The sequence below is a fragment of the Peromyscus eremicus genome, chromosome 9 (assembly GCF_949786415.1).
Source record: "Peromyscus eremicus chromosome 9, PerEre_H2_v1, whole genome shotgun sequence".
Taxonomy (NCBI): Eukaryota; Metazoa; Chordata; class Mammalia; order Rodentia; family Cricetidae; genus Peromyscus; species Peromyscus eremicus.
Window position 1 is genome coordinate 83,324,004 of NC_081425.1, and position 21,792 is coordinate 83,345,795.

The following is a 21,792-nucleotide window of genomic DNA, read 5'->3' on the forward strand; positions in this document are numbered from 1 at the left end:
GCTATTGGAAGGACAGGGTGGGCTGATAGAAGTGAAGCAGGGGACTTACACTATGAGAGTCTTGCAAGGAGAGTCAGACTTTTGAAGTATTTGACCAGGACAGAGTTTGAGTAAGATTCCTCGTTCTGGGAGGCCATGGCAGGGATCCAGACTGGAAATGATGATGGCCTGAACTGGGGGTGGGGGCCCGAGGATGGGTGTAGGGACATGGAGAGAAGGGGATTCAAAGAGGGTTAGTGTGTAAAGTCGAAAAAAGAGTAGAGATGGAGGTAAGAGAGAAATGAGATGGACATTGTTATGTGTGTGGTTGACATTCACTAGAACAGATGTCTAACCTGGGTGATCCCCAGCTGTTCTCAGTATCACCCTTCCCAGTACTTCACACCCACCCTATACACTTAAAATACTTTGTCTCACAGCAGCCCCAGGATACTGTTAGAATGCAGATGAGGTCAATTGTGATGGCACAGGCCCATAATCCCAGCACTTAGGCCAAGGCAGGAGGATTATAAGTTTGAGGCTAGTTGGAGCCACATAGCAAGACCCTTTATTTCAAAAGAAAACTAGATCTGTCTCTTGGATCTTCCAGTAGCTCTCTATTACACTGACACTTCATACTCTCATGATTCCCAAGTCTCACCCTCCCCGCCCCCCCGCAGGCCTTACTAGAGCCATCCTGTACCCTTAGCTAGCTGTCTGTGCCCCATTGTGCTGCTTGCATGTGGTTGCTTGACGATGCCCAGAGTGGGTGGACCCAGGGATCTGTCTTCTGCTTCCAATGTTCATTCTTCTAATTGCCTTATGTACGGCTCCTTTCCTACTTGGAATTCAGCTGGAAGGTCAGTTTTGTAGAGAAGCTTTCTGCGGAGACCCTATTGTGCCTCCAGACGACACCATTCTATGTCATTTTGATTCTCTACATCTTTTATGAACAGTTGTCACTCCATGGAACATTGGTTCCAACCCCCCAGCACTCATAAACAGATGCTAAACTAAGAGGATGTTAAGTCCTTTATGCAAAGTGGCACGGTATCTCTAGATAATCTATTTGGCCTTGTAAATTGTTTGACTGTGTTTTTGTCTGTTGGTTGGTTGGTTGGGTTTTTTAGAAAATAACGAAAGGAAGAAAGCCCGTACATGACCCAGTGCCCCTGGCAGGCTGTGTGTCACTCTTGGAGAACTGCTCTTCTAGTAAGTGGTTTCTAGACTTTGCAGTCCTCTGGCCTTTCAGTTTCCTGGCTTACCAGTGTCCTGTCCCGCTCTGACAGATCCTCAACTGTGGTCTGGCCTCTGTTCTCTTCCTACCATTTCTCAATGCTCTTCAAGATTTCCTACCCTATTTTCTCAGATGGTAGGGAGGTGTTCATGGCTGGAAGACGGGAGCTAAGGAAGGGTGTTTGGTGAGGGCCTCTACCCCTCTCTGTAGTTGGTGTCATCCCTGCTGAACCACAGATGCCTTCCATGCTCTGGGATCCTGATGGCAGTAGCTATTCAGATGCTTTTTTTCTAACTTTGTTTCTCTTCTAGATCCCCGGAGAAAATGTTTGTTAAAGTCAACTTAAGTATAACATTTCATTATTGAAACTTAAGATTCAGTGAATAAAATCCCCAGAAAATTTAGCAGGTAGAAACCATGATACATAATGACCATTTTTTATTTGTTTGTTTGTTTTTGAGTGAGGGTCTTTCTATGTCAGTGGTTCTCAAATTATGGGTCTTGACCCCCAGGGGTCGAATAACCCTTTCACAGAGGTCACCTGAGACCATCAGAAATCACAGATATTTACATTACAATTCATAACAATAGCATAATTACAGTTATGAAGTCGCAACAAAAATAATTTAATGGTTGGGGGTCACCCCAACATGAGGAACTGTATTAAAGGGACAAAGCATCAAGAAGGTTGAGAACCATTGCTCTATGTAGTCCTGGCTGTCCTGGAGCTTACTATGTAGACCAGGCTGGCCTGCTTCTGCCTCGAAAAGCAGGGATTAAAGGTGTGTAACACCATACCTGGCTCCATTCTTAGGAATTTTAGATCTCTAGTAATGTGCAGAGTTCTTAGTAAGTTAGTGATTCATAGCTTAACATTTTAAATATAATATATTTGTTAATTCTCTAAGAGTTCCATACATACATACAATATATTTTCATCATGTTCATACCCTACTCTCCCCTCTAAATCCCCTCAGATCCACTGCCTATCTCTTCCCAACTTCATGTTCTCTCTCTCTTTTAAATAACCCACCAGTCAAATTTATGCTGCCCATATCTCAAGGGTATGGGGTCTTCTGCTGGAACATGGTTAACCCACCAGGAGCCACACCCTTAAAGAGAACTGGCTCTCTCTTCCCTAAGCCATAAACTAGCAATGGCTCCTTAGCTAGGGTGGAGTGTCGTGAGCCCTTCCCCTCCTCCACAACATAACACTTACACTGATGAACTTAATTCAAAGGTAATATAAACTGATTAAGAAAAAATTGATTGTAATAAAAAGAAAACAAAATCAGTAGTTAGGTGCTTGCAAAAGGATTTCAGTTGACTATCTAGAACCCACATGTAGTCAAGGAGCCAGTGTGGTGGTATATATTTATAGTCCCAACTCTGGAGAAGTGGAGATTCGAAGAACCCTAGGGTTCGTGGCCAGCTCGCCCTAGGCAAGTCTCCACCACATAGCAAGTTTGAGACTGCGTGGGATCCTGTCTTCAGAAAAGCAAACATAGGGAAGGATAACTGTATCTAGAGTTCCTGCAGAGGTCTGCAGCTGGTTTGATTCCAGAGTGTTAGCACCTGGCTTTGATCTGCCTTTTTTGAGTGCTACCTTTTGTGTCCCATACCTTCTGTTTGAAGTATGTTTATCTTATCTGAGAGTTTCCTAAAGATTCAAAGTCTATGTGAAGCTTGGTTGTGGGAGGACTCAGCAAACTGAGATGTCCTGTGGCTGGGAATTGCTATGGCTTCTGTCTCTTTGGGGAGCTTCAGATAGGAGATTTTGGTATGCAGAAATTGACTTGCTAACGATGTGAATTGTATACCATAAAAAAGCCCTTAGCAAATTAACAGTGAGTCAGTTCGACAGAGGCTGACTCCCGCTGAGCAGCAAAGGCTAAAAATCATCCTAGAATGCACCTGTTCCTTCCAAGGACAGTGTGGACCCAACACATGACACAACAGATAACTTTACCAACCCCTAGGAAACTAACCTCCTATCTCCCTTCCTTCCTTCCTACTTCCTATAGGAGAACTTGAATCCCTTAGTTGTTCTGAATTTGTTTAAGCGCATCCCCGCTGAAGATGTCCCTTTACTTCTGATGAACCCAGAAGCTTGAAAGCCCTCTGATTTGATTCTCACCCGACTTTTGGTGCCTCCCTTGTGTATCAGACCCTCTGTCGTGAGTGATTTGAAGTCTGGAACCAATAAAGATGACCTGACAATGAAACTGACAGAGATCATTTTCCTAAATGATGTTATTAAAAAGGTCAGTGTTTCCCGTTAACTTGTGCATTCTGCACTGTGTGCATCTAGAGATGTTAGCTCACTAGAATGCAAGAAAACTCAGAGAGCAGGTTTGTTTCTGATCTTTCTGTACTCATAGCACCGGATCTCAGGAGCCAAGACGCAGATGATCATGGAGGACTGGGATTTCCTGCAGCTGCAGTGTGCCTTCTACATCAACAGTGAGCTCTCTGGCATCCCCCTCATCATGGCCCCCAAGAAGTGGACTCGAGGCTTTGTCCAGCGCCTGAAGGGCAAGCAGGGTAGGTTCCTGACAAGATCTACCATTGTTACCTACTGAGGGAGTACATGTCTGTTCAGATCCTCAGAAACAGCCTGAGGCATGTAATGAGACCTATGGTGTTTTTTATTTATTTAGGTCGATTTAGAGGTAATCTGTCAGGGAAGAGGGTGGATTTTTCTGGCCGAACAGTCATCTCACCTGACCCCAACCTCCGGATTGATGAAGTAGCTGTGCCAGTTCATGTGACCACAATTCTTACTCACTTATGTTTTTGTATAGTGTCATATCGTCTGCAAATAGTGAAAGTTTGACTTCTTCCTTTCCGATTTCTATCCCTTTGATCTCCTTTTGTTGTCTTATTGCTCTAGCTAGAACTTCAAGTAGTATATTAAATAAATATGGAGAGAATGGACAGCCTTGTCTTGTTCCTGATTTTAGTGGAATCACTTTGAGTTTCTCTCTGTTTAATTTGATGGTGGCTGTTGGCTTGCTGTAAATTGCCTTTATTATATTTAGGAATGTTCCTTGTATTCCTGATCTCTCTAAGACCTTTATCATGAAGGGTTGTTGGATTTTGTCAAAGGCTTTTTCAGCATCTAATGAGATGATCATGTGGGCTTTTTTTTTCCTTTCAGTTTGTTTATATTGTGTATAACATTGACAGATTTTTGTATGTTGAACCATCCTTGCATCTCTGGGATAAAGCCTACTTGATCATGGTGGATAATGTTTTTGATGTGTTCTTGGAGTCAGTTTGCCAATATTTTATTAGTATTTTTGCATCAATGTTCATGAGGGAGATTGGTCTGTAATTCTCTTTCTTTGTTGCATCTTTGTGTGGCTTGGTTATCAGGGTAACTGTAGCCTCATAAAAAAAGTTTGGTAATGTTCCTTCTGTTTCTATTGTGTGGAACAATTTGAAGAGTATTGGAATTAACTCTTCTTTGAAAATCTGGTAGAATTCTGCACTGAAACCATCTGGTCCTGGGCTTTTTGGGGGGGAGGCGGGGGAGACTTTTGATGACTGTTTCTATTTTCTTAGAGGTTATTAGTCTATTTAAATTGTTTATCTGGTCTTGATTTAACTTTGGTATGTGGTACCTATCCAGAAAATTGTCCATTTCTTTCAGATTTTCCAATTTTGTGGAATACAGGTTTTTGAAGTATGACCTGATGATTCTCTGAATTTCCTTGTTGTCTGTTGTTTTGTCCCCCTTTTCATTTCTGATTTTGTTAATTTGGATGCTCTCTCTGCCTTCTGGTTAATTTGAATAAGGGCTTGTCTAGCTTGTTGATTTTTTTTTCAAAGAACCAACTCTTTGTTTCATTGATTCTTTGCATTGATTCATTGTATTCTCTTTGTTTCTGTTTGTTCTTGTTGATTTCAGCCCTCAATTTGCTTATTTCCTGGCATCTATTCCTCCTGGGTGACTTTGCTTCTTCTTGTTCTAGAGCTTTCAGGTGTGCTGTTAAGTCACTAGTGTGAGATTTCTCCATCTTCTTTATGTGGGCATTTAGTGCTATGAATTTTCCTCTTAGCACTGCTTTCATAGTGTCCCATAAGTTTGGATATGTTGTACTTTCATTTCCATTGACTTCTAGGAAATCTTTAATTTCTCTCTTTATTTCTTGACCCATTGGTGATTCAGTTGAGCATTATTCAGTTTCCATGAGATTGTAGGGTTTCTGTAATTTTTGTTATTGTTGAAATCTAACTTTAAGCCATGGTGGTCCGATAAAATACAGGAGGTTATTCCAATTTTTTTCGTATCTGTTGAGATTTGCTTTGCGACTGAGCATGTGGTCAGTTTTAGAGATGGTTCCATGGGGTGCTGAGAAGAAGGTATATTCTTTTATGTTAGGGTAGAATGTTCTGTGGATATCTATTTGAGTCATAACTTCTGTTAGGTCCCTTATTTCTCTGTTAAGTTTCAGTCTGGCAGATCTATCCAGTGGTGAGAGTGAGGTGTTGAAATCTCCCACTACCAGTGTGTGGGTTTTGATGTGTGATTTAATCTTTAGTAATGTTTCTTTTACAAATGTGGGTGCCCTTGTATTTGGGGCATAAATGTTCAGAATTGAGACTTCATCTTGGTGGATTTTCCCTGTGATAAATACATAATGTCTTTCCCAATCTCTTTCAATTGATTTTAGTTTGAAATCTGTTTTATTAGATATTAGGATAGCTACACCAGCTGCTTTTTTTCCCATTTGATTGGAAAGCCTTTTCCCAGCCTTTTACTCTTAGGTAGTGTCTGTCTTTGAAGTTGAGGTGTGTTTCTTGTATGCAGCAGCAGGATGGATCCTGTTTTTATATCCATTCTGTTAGCCTGTATATTTTTATAGGAGTATTGAGACATTGATATTAATGGATATTAATGACCAGTAATTGTTAATTCTTGTTATTTTTTGGTGGTAGTGTTGTGTGTTTCTATTCTTTGATATTTGTTGGTGTGGGATTATCTATTGCCTGTGTTTTCATGGGTGTTATGTAACGTCCTTAGGTTGGATTTTTTCCTTCTAGTGCTTTCTGTAGGGCTGGATTTGTGAGTAGGTATTATTTAAATCTGGTTTTATCGTGGAATATTTTGTTTACTCCGTCTATGGCAATTGAGAGTTTTGCTGGATATAATAGTCTGGATTGACATCCATGGTCTCTTAGTGTCTGCATAACGTCTGTCCAGGATCTTCTGGCTTTCAGAGTCTCCATTGAGAACTCAGGTGTTATTCTGATGGGTCTGCCTTTATATGTTACTTGGCCTTTTTCCTTTGCAGCTCTTACAATTTTTTCTTTATTCTGTATGTTTAGTGATTTGATTATTATGTGGCGAGGGGACTTTTTTTTTTTTTATCCAGTCTATTTGGTGTTCTATAAGCTTCTTGTATCTTCATAGGCATGTCCTTCTTTAGGTTGGGAAAGTTTTCTTCTGTGATTTTGTTGAATATATTTTCTGTGCCTTTGAGTTGATATTCTTCTCCTTCTTCTATCCCTATTATTCTTAGGTTTGGTCTCTTAATGGTGTCCCAAATTTCCTGGACATTTTGTGTTATGACTTTGTTGGCTTTAGTGTTTTCTTTGACTGATGAATCTATTTCCTCTATCATATCTTCAGCACCAGATATTCTCTCTTCTGTCTCTTGCATTCTGTTGGTTATACTTGCATCTGTAGTTCCTGTTCATTTACTCAGATTTTCCATTTCCAGCATTCCCTCAGTTTTCAAATCTTAGACTGTTTCCTTCACTTCTTTAATTGCTTTTCCTTGGCTTTCTTTAAGGGATTTATTGATTTCTTCCAATTTTTTGTTTGTTTTTTCTTTGATTTCTTTAAGGGATTTTTTCATATCCTCTTTAAAGGCCTCTATCATCTTCTTAAAATCATTTTTAAGGTTGATTTCTTCTGTGTTGGGTATGTTCAGGTCTTGCTGATGTAGAACCACTAGGTTCTGATGGCGCCATTTGGTCTTTATGTTGTTGACTGTATTTTTGCACTGGCATCTACCCATCTCTTCCTCCACTCTGTGCAAGTGGTGTCTGTGTCTGAGGGAGCCTCTTTTGGCCCATCTGATACTATTGGTCTAATGGGAGCTCTTGGTCTAATCCTGGCTCTTGGTCTGATCAGTGATGATAGATTCTATGTCTCAGGGAGCAGCTCTTAGTCTAGTGAGCACTAGTGGGCTCTGTCTCAGGGAGCAGCTATTCCCAATTGGTGCATTGTGGGCTTAAGACTCAGGTGGTCAGTGGTCGCTGCTGTCACAGGTGATGGTTTTCTTGGCAAGGGGGTGGGGGAAGAGGCAGCTGCCGGGTCCCTGGGGCTCCAATGGCTTAGGGGAGGGGCACAAAATGTGCCCCTGGGGCCTAGGGCCTAAGGACCTGGTCTGCCCAGTCTGGAGATGGGGCCTTACCTGTTCCCAGTCCGTGCAGGGTGGGCTTATAACTCCAGTGTTCACTGGTGTCAAAGGGGGTTGTTTTCTTGGCAAGGGGCCAGGGGTAGAGGCAGCTGCCCGGTCCCTGGGGCTCCAATGGCTTGGGGGAGGGCCACAAAATGTGCCCCTGGGGCCTAGGGCCTAGGGACCTGGTCTGCCCACTCTGGAGATGGGGCCTTACCTGTTTCCAACTGGTCCTGCTGTTCGTTTTTATGCATTTTAATTTTCTTTCTTCCTCAGTGCTAGAGATGAAACTGGGGCCTCATAGCTGGGAGGTCAGCTGACCTCATCCTAAGCCCATTCATCAGTTTTAAAACAAAAGGGCACACCCATCTACCTCAGGCGTTCTCCAAACACCAAACCCACTCAATCCATGATCTTTTCAGTCAGTGTCACCTAGCCATTCTGGTTTGCACATTTTGGTGATGGGAGCATTTGAGATGAGTGACAGTTTGGGGGTGTTGTCTTTGGAGTGACCCTTGTACCTTGCTTGGTGTTTATGAATGCATCCATTCCACATTCTATGCCGCAGCTTTTTTCCCACTGACAACACTTTCAACACCTTTGTTAGTTTAATCCTCACATTCTACAGTATTTCACTGAAAACATTTTTTTCAAACAATGCTATTTTAAAAAAAGGCAGTGCTCTGAGTTGTTTGTACATTTTGTAGTCTAGCCATCCAAAAACTTCTGGTCACAACATTGTCAAAATAATAAAAATAATCAGTTCTTCTTCCTAGTTAGTTTTCTCGGTATGGTTGTTAGTTTTTAACTGTAAAATGAGTCTGGTCATTTGAAAGCTGTTTCTGCTCATCCAGAAAGCCTGCAGCAGTCTGCATTCAGTTCACACTCTGAGTATAAGATGGTGGATACAGTGCTTCCCAACCCTAAGCTCCATATAGCGACTTAGACCACCGTAGTGCCTGGTAATAAAAGCTTGCTGGGCCGGGCGGTGGTGGCGCACGCCTTTAATCCCAGCACTTGGGAGGCAGAGCCAGGCGGATCTCTGTGAGTTCGAGGCCAGCCTGGGCTACCAAGTGAGTTCCAGGAAAGGCGCAAAGCTACACAGAGAAACCCTGTCTCAAAAAACCAAAAAAAAAAAAAAAAAAAAAGCTTGCTGATTAGCTGCATGCCTGAGGTTTATAGACAGTCTGGATCATCAATGCTTGTCATAAACCTGTTCCAAGTGTCCTCATTTGAAGGAAGAATTCTTTCCCGTTAAACCATTGACCAAGAAGTTACAGAGCATGGTTGGAGCAGACAACAGCCCATGGTACTGCTGCCATATCTTCTAAGCCTTAGAGCCTGGTGAAAATTGGCAGATGAAGTTGCCACAGATTGCATTCACAGTACTGTGCAGTTCAGTACACATAGGGAGATTAGAGACTGATAAAGACTTAGCCAAACCTCTTTAGATCTAGGCTGCTGTCTGCCAGTTTGCTGTTCCTGCAACTTCAGTCACGACTGGGGGCCACAGCTGCCCCGTGGTAGCTCTCTGTCATTAGACCCTATGCTGTGAACAACTGAGTACTGTTGGCTAGCTTATAGACAGGAAACTGTCTTACTGTGGTTTTATCACGGTCCTGTAGGTGAACAAAGCAAACATCAATTTTTTGAGGAAACTGGTTCGAAATGGCCCTGATGTTCACCCAGGAGCCAATTTCATCCAGCAGAGACACATGCAGATGAAAAGGTAATGCTTTCCCTGTTGTGTGGGATTAACCTGCCTGACGGTACTGTTCACCAGAACCATGGAATGCATTCTAGATACACTGACGGGCATTTTGGCGTGTAGAATGTAGATGTTTAAATTGAGTAGTCCTGTGTCTGTCATTGTCTCTGATCACTGCATTTGCATGAAGTATTGTTCTCTTACATGGGACATTATTAGACCTAGATACACCGACTCGCTTGAGATACGAACAGCTTGTTTTCTAGGTCACTGGGCTCTTGAGGATCTCTCATTGGTGCTCATTTCACCAAGTTTGGCTTGACAGCCAGGTGAGGTGACCACCAGTGGCTTGTGTCGTGAGGGTTTTAAGGATCCCATAGAAGAAAGAATATTATTGTAGTTCTACGATTCTAAAACAAATACTTTCATATTTTAACTTCCATCTCTCCTGGATCTAGAGACTGAATCCAGGGTCCTATGTACTGCTGAGCTGTACCTCCAGCTCCCAGTACCCCTTTGTTAAAAATAGGGTCTCGCCAGGCAGTGGTGGCACATACCTTTCATCCCAGCCCTCAGGAGGCAGAGGCAGGTAGATCTCTGTGAGCTCAAGGCCAGCGTGGTCTACAGAGTGAGTTCCAGGACAGCCAGGGCTGTACAAAGAAACCCTATCTCAAAAAAAGAAAAAAGAAAAGAAAATGGAGCCATGTATGGTGGTACATGTCTGTTGTCCCAGCATTTGGAAGGCTAATGCAGGAGGCTCCAGGTCAGCCTGGGCTACATGGGGAGATCTTGTCTCATATAAGTCGGTAAGTTTGTAGCGTCTTAGATTAGTTTAAGTGTCATAGGCATCAGTTTCTGATCTGAGTGGGAGAAATGTGTCGAGAGAACTTGGTTCAGAGACCATATGTGTGTGTGTGTCCTGTACTCTCAGGTTCCTGAAGTATGGAAACCGGGAAAAGATGGCTCAGGAGCTCAAGTTCGGCGACATCGTAGAGAGACACCTGATAGATGGAGATGTGGTGTTGTTCAACCGGCAGCCCTCTCTGCACAAACTGAGCATCATGGCCCATCTGGTGAGTGTGAGGTTGCTACTCTTAGTTCCTGCTGAGTGGGAACTTACAGGGTCTACTCAGAGCTGAATTCCGAAGGAGTAAAGTTAAAATTGCTGGAACTCTCAAAGTCTTGTAACTTTTGAACTTTCTATTTCCCTTTCTGTTTAGATAAAACTGGTTTTAACCTTTAAATTTAGTGTGTGTTTGCATTCATGCCATGATGCGCATGTGCAGTTAGAGAACAAGTTGCAGAAATTGATTCTCTTCCTCCCCGAGATCAAAGTCAGGTTGTTAGGAGTAAAACTTGGATTTTGACTTGATTTCATCTTCATTTTATGTATACATATGTGTGGGTGGGTGTGTCTGATGTATGCCACATGTGTGCAGGAAAGTGTAGAGACCCGAAGAGAGCATGGGATCCCCTGGACTGGAATTGTAGGCAGTTGTGAGAGGCCTAAAATGGGTGCTGAGAAGCAAACTGGAAGTGCTCTGGAGTAGCAAGTGCTTCTAACCTCAGAACCATCTCCAGCCCTCCCTTCAGTGTTTTTAAGATGTGAGGTATAAGGTTCATACACAACATTACTGTGGCACAAATCTAATTGAGAGTTGGAGTGAAAATCCCTGGAATGATTTCATTTGGCAAAGGAAAATGTGTGTGTTGTGTACACAGCTTTATGTAAAATAGGCAAAAAATTGATTTGGTTTGCTTTTACCTGTTAACTTAGCAACTAAAGCCAGGTGGTGGTGGTGCATGGCTTTGATTCCAGCACTTGGGAGGCAGAGGCAGGTGGATTTCTGTGAGTTCAAAGCCAGCCTGGTCTAAGGTGTCAGGTCCAGGACAGTCAGGACTGTTACACGGAGAAACCCAGACTTTTGAAAACAAAAAAAGAAAGGACACTTGGCACCTAGAATGCTGAAGAGACTTGCACAGTGGGTCTCTTGCAGAGTGTTGAGTGCCACAGGCTTAGGGGCAGCATGACTTTGAAGAATGCTGAGGGCTGGGGGCCCCCTGCAGATGTGGCTTCACTGCTGCTACTGCTTTTCATCCCTGTGAGCTTGAAATGAGTCTAAAGGCTCACCAGATTCAGGCTCATCTATTTGGCAGGGCTGATGCATAGATGGTGCTGGTTATTGCTCTTGGCTTGTTTGGAGATGTTCATGTGATCTGGCCACCCCACTCTTGGTGATGCTGAGAAGATTGAAATACTTGAGGGTATACAGGTTCCCCAATCTCTAATTTCTTTCTCACGTATTATCTAGGCTTCTTCTTTAAATAATGTTTTTTCATGTATTGGTATTTTGCAGCAATGTCCTTCTTTCTGGAAATTTCCTTATTATTTCCTTCATAATTTTATCTCCATTGCTTTCTGTTTGCAACTTGTGTTAATTGAATTTCCAGTTACTGGATCAATTCTGCTTTTTTTACCTTTGTTTTTTAAATCTATGACTTTATTCATTCCTTTTGTCTTTTATCATTTCTGTTGATTTAAAATGTTTCCATGACAAAAGTTCCCATGAATATTATTTGCAGATAAGGTGGGGATTTGTCTGTTCTCTACATTGGGATTTTTTCCCAATTTCCTCTGTTTTATTTATTTATGATTTCAAGACAGGATCTACTATGTAGCCCCCACTGCCCTGGAAAAATGGTATGTAGACCAGGCTGCCCTCAAGCTCATGGGCATCTGCCTGGCTCTGCCTCCCATGCACTGGGATTAAGGGCGTGCACTGCCACACCAGGCTGGAGCTGCCTCATTCTGATCTCTGGATTTGACTTTGACTGCTCTGAAGGAGTTTTACTGAGTATTTTCATATTTGCTCCCTGAATCTTCCATTTCCTTTCCTTTTGTATTTATGGTCTCATATTTCATGTTAAAAACTGTCCTAAAGGGCAAGAGAGATGGCTGAGAAGTTAAGAGATCAGAGGTCCTGAGTTCAATTCCCAGCAACCACATGGTGGCTCACAACCATCTGTAATGAGATCTGGTGTCCTCTTCTGGCATGCAAACATACATGTAGAGCACTGTATCTATAATAGATAAAATATTTAAAAACAAAAACAGAACTGCCCTAAAATGCATAAAATCCGTATTGTTCTTGGTTATCCACTCATCCTTGGGGTGTGAGACTAATAATCACTGACTGGAAATAGAGCTGCAGGGTTTATTGTCCTTGGTTTATTGTCCTCTAGGTTCCTTGGTTTGAGCTGAGAACCAGCCTTCTCACTGCAGGGCCACCACTTACCCCGTCAATAACAGTTTTCTCTAGGGAGGCTTGATTTCCTCAGAGACATCTCTTCTAGTTTCAGTCTCCCACCCTGGGGATAGAGCCTTGGAAGCTGGCCAAGTATGAGCTACTAAATGCTGGCTACAAGAAGTGTGATGAATACATTGAAGCCCTGAACACAGGCAAGCTGCAGCAGCAGCCAGGCTGCACTGCTGAGGAGACACTAGAGGTGAGACTGCCCTCCAGATCGGCGTGGTCAGCTGTCCTGCTTACAGTGTGTTTGGGATGGGCCAAAAGCCATGAAGAGAAGGTGGCTGAGAAGCAAGAAGGGACGTGTTCTTGTCCCGTTCCTGCAATGTGTTCTTGTTTGTTTGGCAGTGTGGGACCTTTGCTCTTTTAGCATTCACACTCTGGTATAAAAACATGGGTACCTGTTCATTTGACAGCATGGGGCTGTGCTTCACTGGGGCTGCTCTGACTGTCCCTCAGATCCTCAGCCCTCCTTTGCAGCATCCTTCCACAGACACCACACCAGCGCTCAGTGTGTTGATCATTACCATGACTTGGATAGAGGATAGGAAATATTCATGTTGGATTGTCTCACCCAGGCCACAGCCTCCTCATGTTTGAAACCACTTGGCTGAGTGCTGAGCTGGCCACATCAAAATCTATCTTCTCCTCCTCTAGGAGCCTGAAGTTCAAAAGCAAATGGACCAGGAGTTGGGGAACTGGGCTTTGTTTTGTTCTGTTTCATGACAGTCTTATTCTGTAGCTCAGGATGGCCACAATTTCAATGTCTTCTGACCTCAGCCTTGAGTCCTGGGATTTGCAAGTACACGTTGCCATACCTGGCTATCCTCTGCCTTCTGCATGGCCTGTGTCTTGCACTTTTCCCTCCCTAGAGTGTGGAAGATAGGCTCTTGAAGGATCATGTCTTCCCAGCTGGGTGTGGTGGCACACACCTGTAATCTCAACCACCTAGAGAATGAGGCAGAAAGATGGAGAGTTCAGAGCCAGTGTTTTGTTTTCTGTTCAGATCATATAAATAGTTTACTAAAGAGGGTTCAAAACCAGGTCAGGCAAGTTTAGCAATACAATAACTAAAAGAGAGGCGGGAAGATGAAGAATCCTTTCTCTTTGTGAGGATTTTTCAGACACTTTCTCTAAGTAACCTATAGCCGCTAATTCACAATCCTGCCAGAGACCTGAGTGCTGGGCTCCCAGGACTGTACCAATCCTCTGGAAATCTGCTCCTTTTCAGTCTTCCTGAGTTTTAGACAGAGATATAAGAGGAGGCTTCTCACTGTACCCACCATGACAAGTAATTGAGGCCTCATTAGGACCACGACTTCTAGAGGGCTCAGCACCTTAAATTGTGAACTGTGACTGTGCTCACAAGTCAGGGTGTCCTGGAGTCATCTTGTCATATTCTTTGCTCATGCAGATTGAAAGCATGCTTTATGAGAACAGGTAGAGACAGACTGTACAAGCAGAGCGAGCAGTTCTCCTTCACATGAGCATTGTGCATTTACAGGGGTGCGCGCACACATGACTGGATGTCCATGTGCTGTCATGTAAATGGCAATGCACAAAACCATAGGTATTCTACCCTTGCAGAAGAAAGGCCTTTGTGTAACTTGGCCTATGTGATTGTCTGAGTTCAGGAAACTTCATTAACTAGAAATCTGACATACTGATGAAATGTTCTCAATTTTCCTATAAATGTCAATTTGAAGGTTTGTGATCTGCAGACCCAAAGCATGTCCCATCAGGGACTGCATTTTCTTCCCTCTCTGCCCCTCCCCCAGGCCCTGATCCTGAAGGTGCTGTCTGTGATCCAGGACCACCCTGGCAGTGCCTGCCTCCAAGAGCTAGACAAGAGCAACAGCTCCTTCACCATGGCCCTGTGTGGCTCCAAAGGTGAGCTAAGGTTGGCTGTTTGTGTGCCCTGCCAGGGGCTTGGCTCTAGAAAACATCTGTCATAGTGGTAACTTCACAGGGGCTCTTCATTTCTTTTTTTTCTTTATTAAGAAACTTTTTATTCATTTTATACCAACAACAGATCCCCATTCACCCCTCTTCCTGCTCCCCCACCACCTACCACTCCCACCCACTCTTCATCCCCTCCTCCAAAAAAGTAAGGCCTCCCATGGGGAGTCAGCAAAGCCTGGTACATTCATCTGAGGCAGGTTCAAGCCCCTCCCCTGCATCAAGGCTGTGCAAGGTGTCTCTGAAAAGGCAGCTCATGCACCAGGGATAGATTCTGACCCAATTGCCAGGGGCCCCTTAAACAGACCAAGCTACACAACTGTCTCGCTTATACAAAGGGCCAAGTCCAGTCTCATGCAGGCACCACTGCTGTTGGTCTAAAGTTCGTGAGTTCCCAATAGCTTGGTTTGGTTGTCTCTAGATTCTCCCATCATGATCTTGATGCCCCTTGCTCATAGAATCCCTCTTCCCTCTCTTTGACTGTACTCCCAGAGCTCAGCCTGGTGCTTGACTATGGATCTCTGCATCTGCTCCATCAGTTACTGGATGAAGGCTCTATGATGACAGTTAGGGTATTCACCAATCTGATCATCGGGGTAGGACACCTCAGCCACCCTCTCCACTATTGCTAGTAGTCAGGAATATGAGTTGGAACCACTCTTTTTGAATAGTAATTGGACAAGATTCATCTGGGCTTCAGTTTAGTGCCTTTTGACCCAGATCTTCCAGCAGCAGAAGGTGGTTCCACTGAGGTGGTTTTTCAGTTGTTTCTAGTAGTTGGAAGCCACCACTTGAGAGTGGGTCAGAAAGCACTAAAACTTTGAGGAAACCCTATGAGCTTGAGGAGTGTTGACACACTTCTCCTCTGGAGATGTTCAGTTGGCTGGATGGTTTTTGTAGTGCAGAAGTTGAGGCCTGGACCTAGGGTATGCTGGGCAAAACTCTACTATCTCCAACACCTTGATCTTTTGGTATGCTTTTACTTTTTATTTTCAGACAAGGTCTTGCTCAGCTGCCCAAACTGGCCTTGAATATGTTCTGCAGCCAGGCAAGCTTTGAACTTGTGATTTATGTGCCTGGGCCTTCCAGATAGCTGAGATTACAGGGTGTACCATGCGGCCTGGCTACAGCAATGTACATTTTTAAGGCAATTCTGGGCTGGGGTTGAGTTTGGAATAGTAGATCCATACTAACCAGTTAGAGTGGAACTCTTTAAATAAAATGGGGATTCCTGACTGGGATGATAGTGCATGCCTGTAATCCTGTGGCTTGAGAGGGAAGAGGATCAGGAGCTAAAGGCCAGCTTCACTCCATAGTGAGCTTGAGGCTAGCCTGAGCTACCCGAGTCTATCTCAGACAAACAAACAAAAGGCAGAGTATCAGCTTACCTGGTTTTCATTTTCAGATGAAAAGTGGAGTCTAGAGTTTGTTAGCAAAGAGAGACAGATTGCTAAAAGCTCACTGAGTAGTTTTATGTCTGGTAAATTCCTCTGCCTAGTACTCTCCCTCCCCCTCATCAGGCATATGTAACGCCATGTCCTTTCTGTATTCAGGCAGTGTTTCCATGTCAGAGCGAACCTGCTCTCAGTAAGAACGAGCTCACCTTGACCACTGAGGCCATCATGAAGAAGAACGAGTTCCTCTGCTGCCAAGACAGCTTCCTGCAGGTAGGCTCTGTCCTGTGGTGGTGAGAACGTGGTCTGTCAAATGCCTACCAGTGCATTTTGTAAACCGTGGTCTTAGTGTGGTTTTTGTTGTGTCCTGGGCAGTATCTCACTAGCCAGCATGAAGAATTAATGTCTTGTCTTCCTGTTGGGAGAAAGAACCTAGAGAGCTGGTCTGTGTGAGCCCTGTCACCAGCCCACGTCCACTCTCGTATTCCTTCTGCAGCCATTCTGAACATCTGTCACTAGTGACTGCCGTGTGTCTCAGATTGCAGCGTTTTCCCACACGGATCAGAAACCCATTGTGTTGTCTTCCCAATCCTCTTGAGAGCCTTCATTATGGTGTGCCTTGAGGGTTTCCTTGGTTTACCTTTTGTTTTTGACTTTGTGGGTGCTGGGAATTGAACCTGGATCATCTGGAAGTGTAACCAGTACTCTTAACTCCTATCCATCTTTCTAGCCCTTTCTGAGACTTTAATTCTTACTTTAATAAAGCTCTTTCTTAAATGAAATCATTTCTATCTAGAAAGATGTCTAAACTACATGGTTATCCTTCATGTCATACCTCCTAAATACAAAGGAGGAGTTGAGCTAGGCATGGTGGTGCACAACTTAAGTCCCAGCACTGGGAGGCAGAGGTATGTGGATCTCTGTAAGTCTGAGGCCAGCCTGGTCTACAAAGTGAGTTTCAGAACAATCAGAGCTGTTACATAGAGAAAAACCAAACAAAGAAAGAGCTGACTATCCCAAGGCACTCTGAGAAGCTGTAACCATAGGACAGAAACAGTGATGTTCAGAGTGATTGATAATGCTTCCAAAGAAGCCTTCACAGTGGAGTCATGCATACTCTGAGTGTGGAAATGCAAGCCTCATAAAGTCCCCAGAGCTATGCTGAGCTTCTTCCCACAACAATGTGACTGAGATAAGGGCCCAAGATAACTCATAGGTGTTGTATATTTTGTTTGTGTTCTGACAAATAAAGATCACCTGGATGTCAGAGAAGCAGAGCAGCAGCCACTAGATACTTCTTACCTCTAGGCAGTCTCAGAGATCCTGTCTCCACCTGCCTTATATTCCTGTCTCCACCTCCCTAGTGCTAGGATTAAAAAAGTGCACCACCACCTCCCAGCTCTGCTTCTCTTTTAGATTGGTTCAATTTCAAGTAACCCAGGGTGGACTTGAACTCCTGATCTTCCTGCTTCCTCCTCCCAAGTGCTGGGATTAAAGGTGTATGCCACCACTGCCTGGCCTCTATGGTTAACTAGTGGCTAGCTCCACCCTCCAGGCAAGCTTTATTTGTCAGAACACAAACAAAATATCAAACAGCACATGGGAAATGGTTGGGTAATGAGTACTAGCCACATCTTAAGAGGGTCAGTTTTCCAGAGTGGAAGGCTCCTTATAGCACTGTGTAAGAGAACCAAGACCCACATTGCATCCTTGATGGTGTGTATTTAGCAGTTGCTAAGATGTGGTACACTGTGTTCATTGTTGGAGGTGCTGTCTAAATCATTGAGAATCATACAATTTTTGTGTGTTCTGTAATTATTTCAGGAAAAAACATTCATTAAAGGGGTGTCTGAGAAGACCAAGAAAACCAGAGATAAATATGTCATCAACGATTATGGCACAACAGAGGTACGGCCTTCCCAGACTGGTGGGACACAGGGTTTCACAGATGCAGCTAGTCCTGACTGTGCACTTGGCTTTGTCCTTCCAGCCTCGTGTGCTGTACCAGTTGGACCTTATCACCCCCACCCAGAAGTTTCTGGAGACCTGTAGGGACAAGTACATGAGGTAGGCATGCTAATTGTTCTAGACTGCCAGACATCCATTCAGGACTCCTATGCCTGGGATATTCTCACTGGGTTCAGCATCCTCGCTGACCTGGTTTCATCTCTGTTGATGTGACAAAATACTCTGACCAAAAGAAACTTAGGGAAGGAAGAATTGACTTTTAGCTCACAGTTCCAGATTAGAGTCTATTTGGGGAAGCCAAGCCATCTAGTCACATCCTATCCACAGTGAAGAGCAGAGAGAGAGGACCACACCCATGCTGCCTGCTTGCCTCTGCTTCTGCTCTATCTTTCTTCACTGTTACACAGTTCAGGCCCCAGCCAATGAAATGATGCTGCCATTTTTAGGGAGAGTCTCCTCATCTCAATTAATAATCTATAAAATAACCCCCTGACATGCCAAAGTCAACCTGATCTAGATAATTCCTCATTGAGAGTCCCCCTTCCCTGGTGACTTTATGTTGGGTCAGGCTGATAATAGAAAGTGACAAGCACACTGTCCCACCATCACTGCCAGGACTGGGCAGATTTGTGCCTGGCATCTATGGTCTCCAGTGGGACCATTGGCTGGATGCTCCTTAGCATGAAAGGACTTACAAGGAATTTCCTGGATGTCTTTTGCCCATAAGGAAACTCATGTTCTTTGTGGCAGATTCCAGCTCTCTGACCACCTCAATACCCAGTAAGAGCAGACCACTTCAAACTACTCCACACACTGGACATCAGCCCTCTGTGTACCACATACTGAGGACACAGAATTTAGTCATGTTGTCTGTCCCTCTGACCATCTTGCTTGCCTTGCTTGTTTCTAGTCCGTGCCAGTCTCTTTCTCTGGCACCAACATTGTCTGGCCAATTGCTGTTTCCATAGTAAACCCAACAGAATCTATATATTTTCTTTTAAGAGGGAGTAACCAGAAGCCTGTGCCCAGCAACTTTGCTGTCCTTTTCACTGTTACATCATATCCTCTTCTGTGCCTTTTTCTTCTAGGGCACAGATGGAGCCAGGCTCTGCAGTGGGTGCACTCTGTGCACAGAGCATTGGTGAGCCAGGCACCCAGATGACCCTGAAGACTTTCCACTTTGCAGGGTAGCCTCCATGAACATCACCCTGGGTGTGCCACGGATCAAAGAGATCATCAGTGCTTCCAAGGCCATCAGGTAGCTGCTCCCTGGCTAGTTTCTTGAGGTCCAGTGGTCCTTATGCTCATGAATGCCTGTGATTTGTTAATAGGGCATTGTCTGGTGTTCAGAGGACAGGTTTGCTGTGTTGATCAGTGTTTGGGCTTTTAGAAAGTTGCTCAGGTCAAAACTGGATATAGTCAAAATGGAATCTTAGTCTTGTTTTAGTTTTTTTATGGTTTGTTTATTTATTTTATACATATATATGATTGCTCTATTGCATGTAGGCCTTTATGCCAGAAGAGGGCATGATGTCAGATCCCACTAGAGATGGTTGCAAGCCACCCTGTGGTTGCTGGGAATTGAACTCAGGACCTCTGGAAGAGCAGCCTGTGTTCTCAACCCCTGAGCCATCTCTTGGATGCTTGTTTTGTGTATTTTTTGTGGCTACTAGTTACATGAAAGGGAAAATATTAAATGAGCTAGTAGTGCTGAGCACTAGATCAGTAGACATTCCTTTGGTGCCATTACTCTACACCTGAATAGCCCTGATTGATTTTTCTCCTGCTTGGTGTGTAGCCATTCTCTGTAAGCCCCAAGAGATGCAATCAGGTTTTCAAGAGACCCTTGACTAGAAGAACTAGAGATACATCATGTTTTTAGGGGTAAAAAATTTGCCTATTCTCTAAATTTTGCAGAAGAGTAAAACATCAAATGAGAAATAGCTGCTCCTGGTTGTAGACCAGGTACTGTGGATACCCATGTTGATTGGAGGTCTGCTAGCCTCCAGCATGCTGGTCAGATCTGTGCCAAAGGCCTGTGTTGATGAGATACTGTCTCCTGAAGACAGAAGATGATAGTGGTGGTCACAGGAGCAGGGGTATTGCTGGAGAGGACCCGAGGGAGGTGAAATGCATGAGGAGTTGGTTCCCTGGGGAGCAGAAAGTCAAGAACTAAGAGGGAGGGCTCCCTCCATCAGGAAATTTTCTTAAGCCTTCTCCTGGATAGAATGGGCACTTGGGGTCTTCTGAAATTAGTTAGCCTCAGTGACAGGTCTTTAAAGTCCTTTCTTGCAGCCCTCCCCAAAGGGAGTTCTAATAAAGTACTCATTGTTTGTGAGTAGCACTCAGATTTTATAGCAGTTCACAGCACACAGTCCTGGTCCCTTCCTCGCATGCTGATCCTTTCTCCTTCTTTCAGCACTCCAATTATCACAGCACACCTAAACAAGGATGACGATGCAGATTACGCACGCCTGGTGAAAGGCAGAATTGAGAAAACCCTCCTGGGAGAGGTAGGGAATCCCTCTTGATAACAAGAAAATGTTGTCAAACTTCCTTTAAGCAATGTATGGATGTGGCACCACAGCTGTGGATGGGCCTGCAGCAGATGCCATGTGCCTTGGTGGGGAGTGTGTCTGTGCAGGCCTGGGATGGCGCAGTGGTCATGAGAGTGAAGACTAATGCTTTGCTCTTTTGCCATGGCAGATCTCAGAGTATATTGAAGAAGTATTTCTTCCTGATGACTGCTTTATTCTCGTCAAGCTTTCCCTGGAACAGATCCGACTTCTGAGACTGGAGGTGAGTTAGAGAGGTAAAATGTGGAGGATGTGATCCCATGGTCCTGAGACAGGTGCTACCAAACCAGGGTTAACGTTCAGCAGGCAGAGAATCACTGTAAATTCTGGCTGGTCTTTGTTGTTGGTCACCCCATTAACTGTCATGTCCTTCTGAGTTGACCCTAATGCAGACAAGACATGGCCATCATAAGAAACTGTTTGACTTGGTGTGGGTGTGTTCTACATTTGTGGGTTTACCATCACAGCATGTTAGGATATTTGATCTCTGTGTCCGTCTTCATGTTCTGTGGAAGGAGCCTGGGCCGGCTCTGCCTTACTCACCTGTGGGTCTCAGTACAGGGCTTGGCTGGTTTTTCAGTTGGTAGATTAACCTGACCCCTCACACTGGTATTTGTGGAGATGGAGAACAGTTGACTGGTAACCATGTATCTAGGGGTCAGCTGACTTGGGTTGGGATTGCAGACAGAACTGCCACTTTCCCCTTGCCCTCTAATCCTTACGTCAGTCTTAGCCTTGAAGAACTTCTGGAAGCCATTCTCAAGTGCCACAGTCTGTGGTTCCCACATGACAGTCAAGTCTATCTTGCTGTGGGCCTTGTGACTCTGGTAACAGAGCTGATTTATAAGCATTGATGTAGCTTATTAGTAGAGTAATTGCCTCACATGTACAAAGTCTTGAGTTTTATCTAGGAACCAGAAAAAAAAATGAAGAATCCAGTTACATGTGGGAGTGTAGCATACAAACAGCAACCTTTCAGTCCTCCTGCCCTCCGTTCTCCAGACAGTCCAGAACTTTCTCCATGGGCTCTGTTTGTTGCCATTGGTAGAACATAAATTTTCAGTGAGGAAAATGTTCATTTTTTGAATGAAAAGAATCTACTATTTATGGATCAAGCAGAGATATTGAACATAAATATGTCTATATTAATTTTGTGGTGTTGGAGAGTTTGCCGAGTAGTTAAGAGCACTTAACTGCTCTTCCAGGAGACAAAAGTTCTGTTCTAGCACCCACAACCTCCTGTAACTCCA

The 21,792-nt window shown here is 44.0% G+C and overlaps 1 protein-coding gene across 1 annotated transcript; it reads left to right on the top strand.

The window, feature by feature from the left end:
* Positions 1-263: 263 nt before the first annotated feature.
* LOC131919068 (DNA-directed RNA polymerase III subunit RPC1-like) lies at positions 264-19,157 on the top strand. Its single transcript, XM_059273127.1, is given in 12 exon segments — positions 264-269; positions 3,241-3,480; positions 3,598-3,760; positions 3,877-3,983; positions 9,255-9,358; positions 10,269-10,410; positions 12,698-12,844; positions 14,424-14,535; positions 16,099-16,271; positions 17,823-17,906; positions 17,989-18,065; positions 19,055-19,157. Coding segments are annotated over 12 exon segments (1,458 nt in total).
* Positions 19,158-21,792: the final 2,635 nt, after the last annotated feature.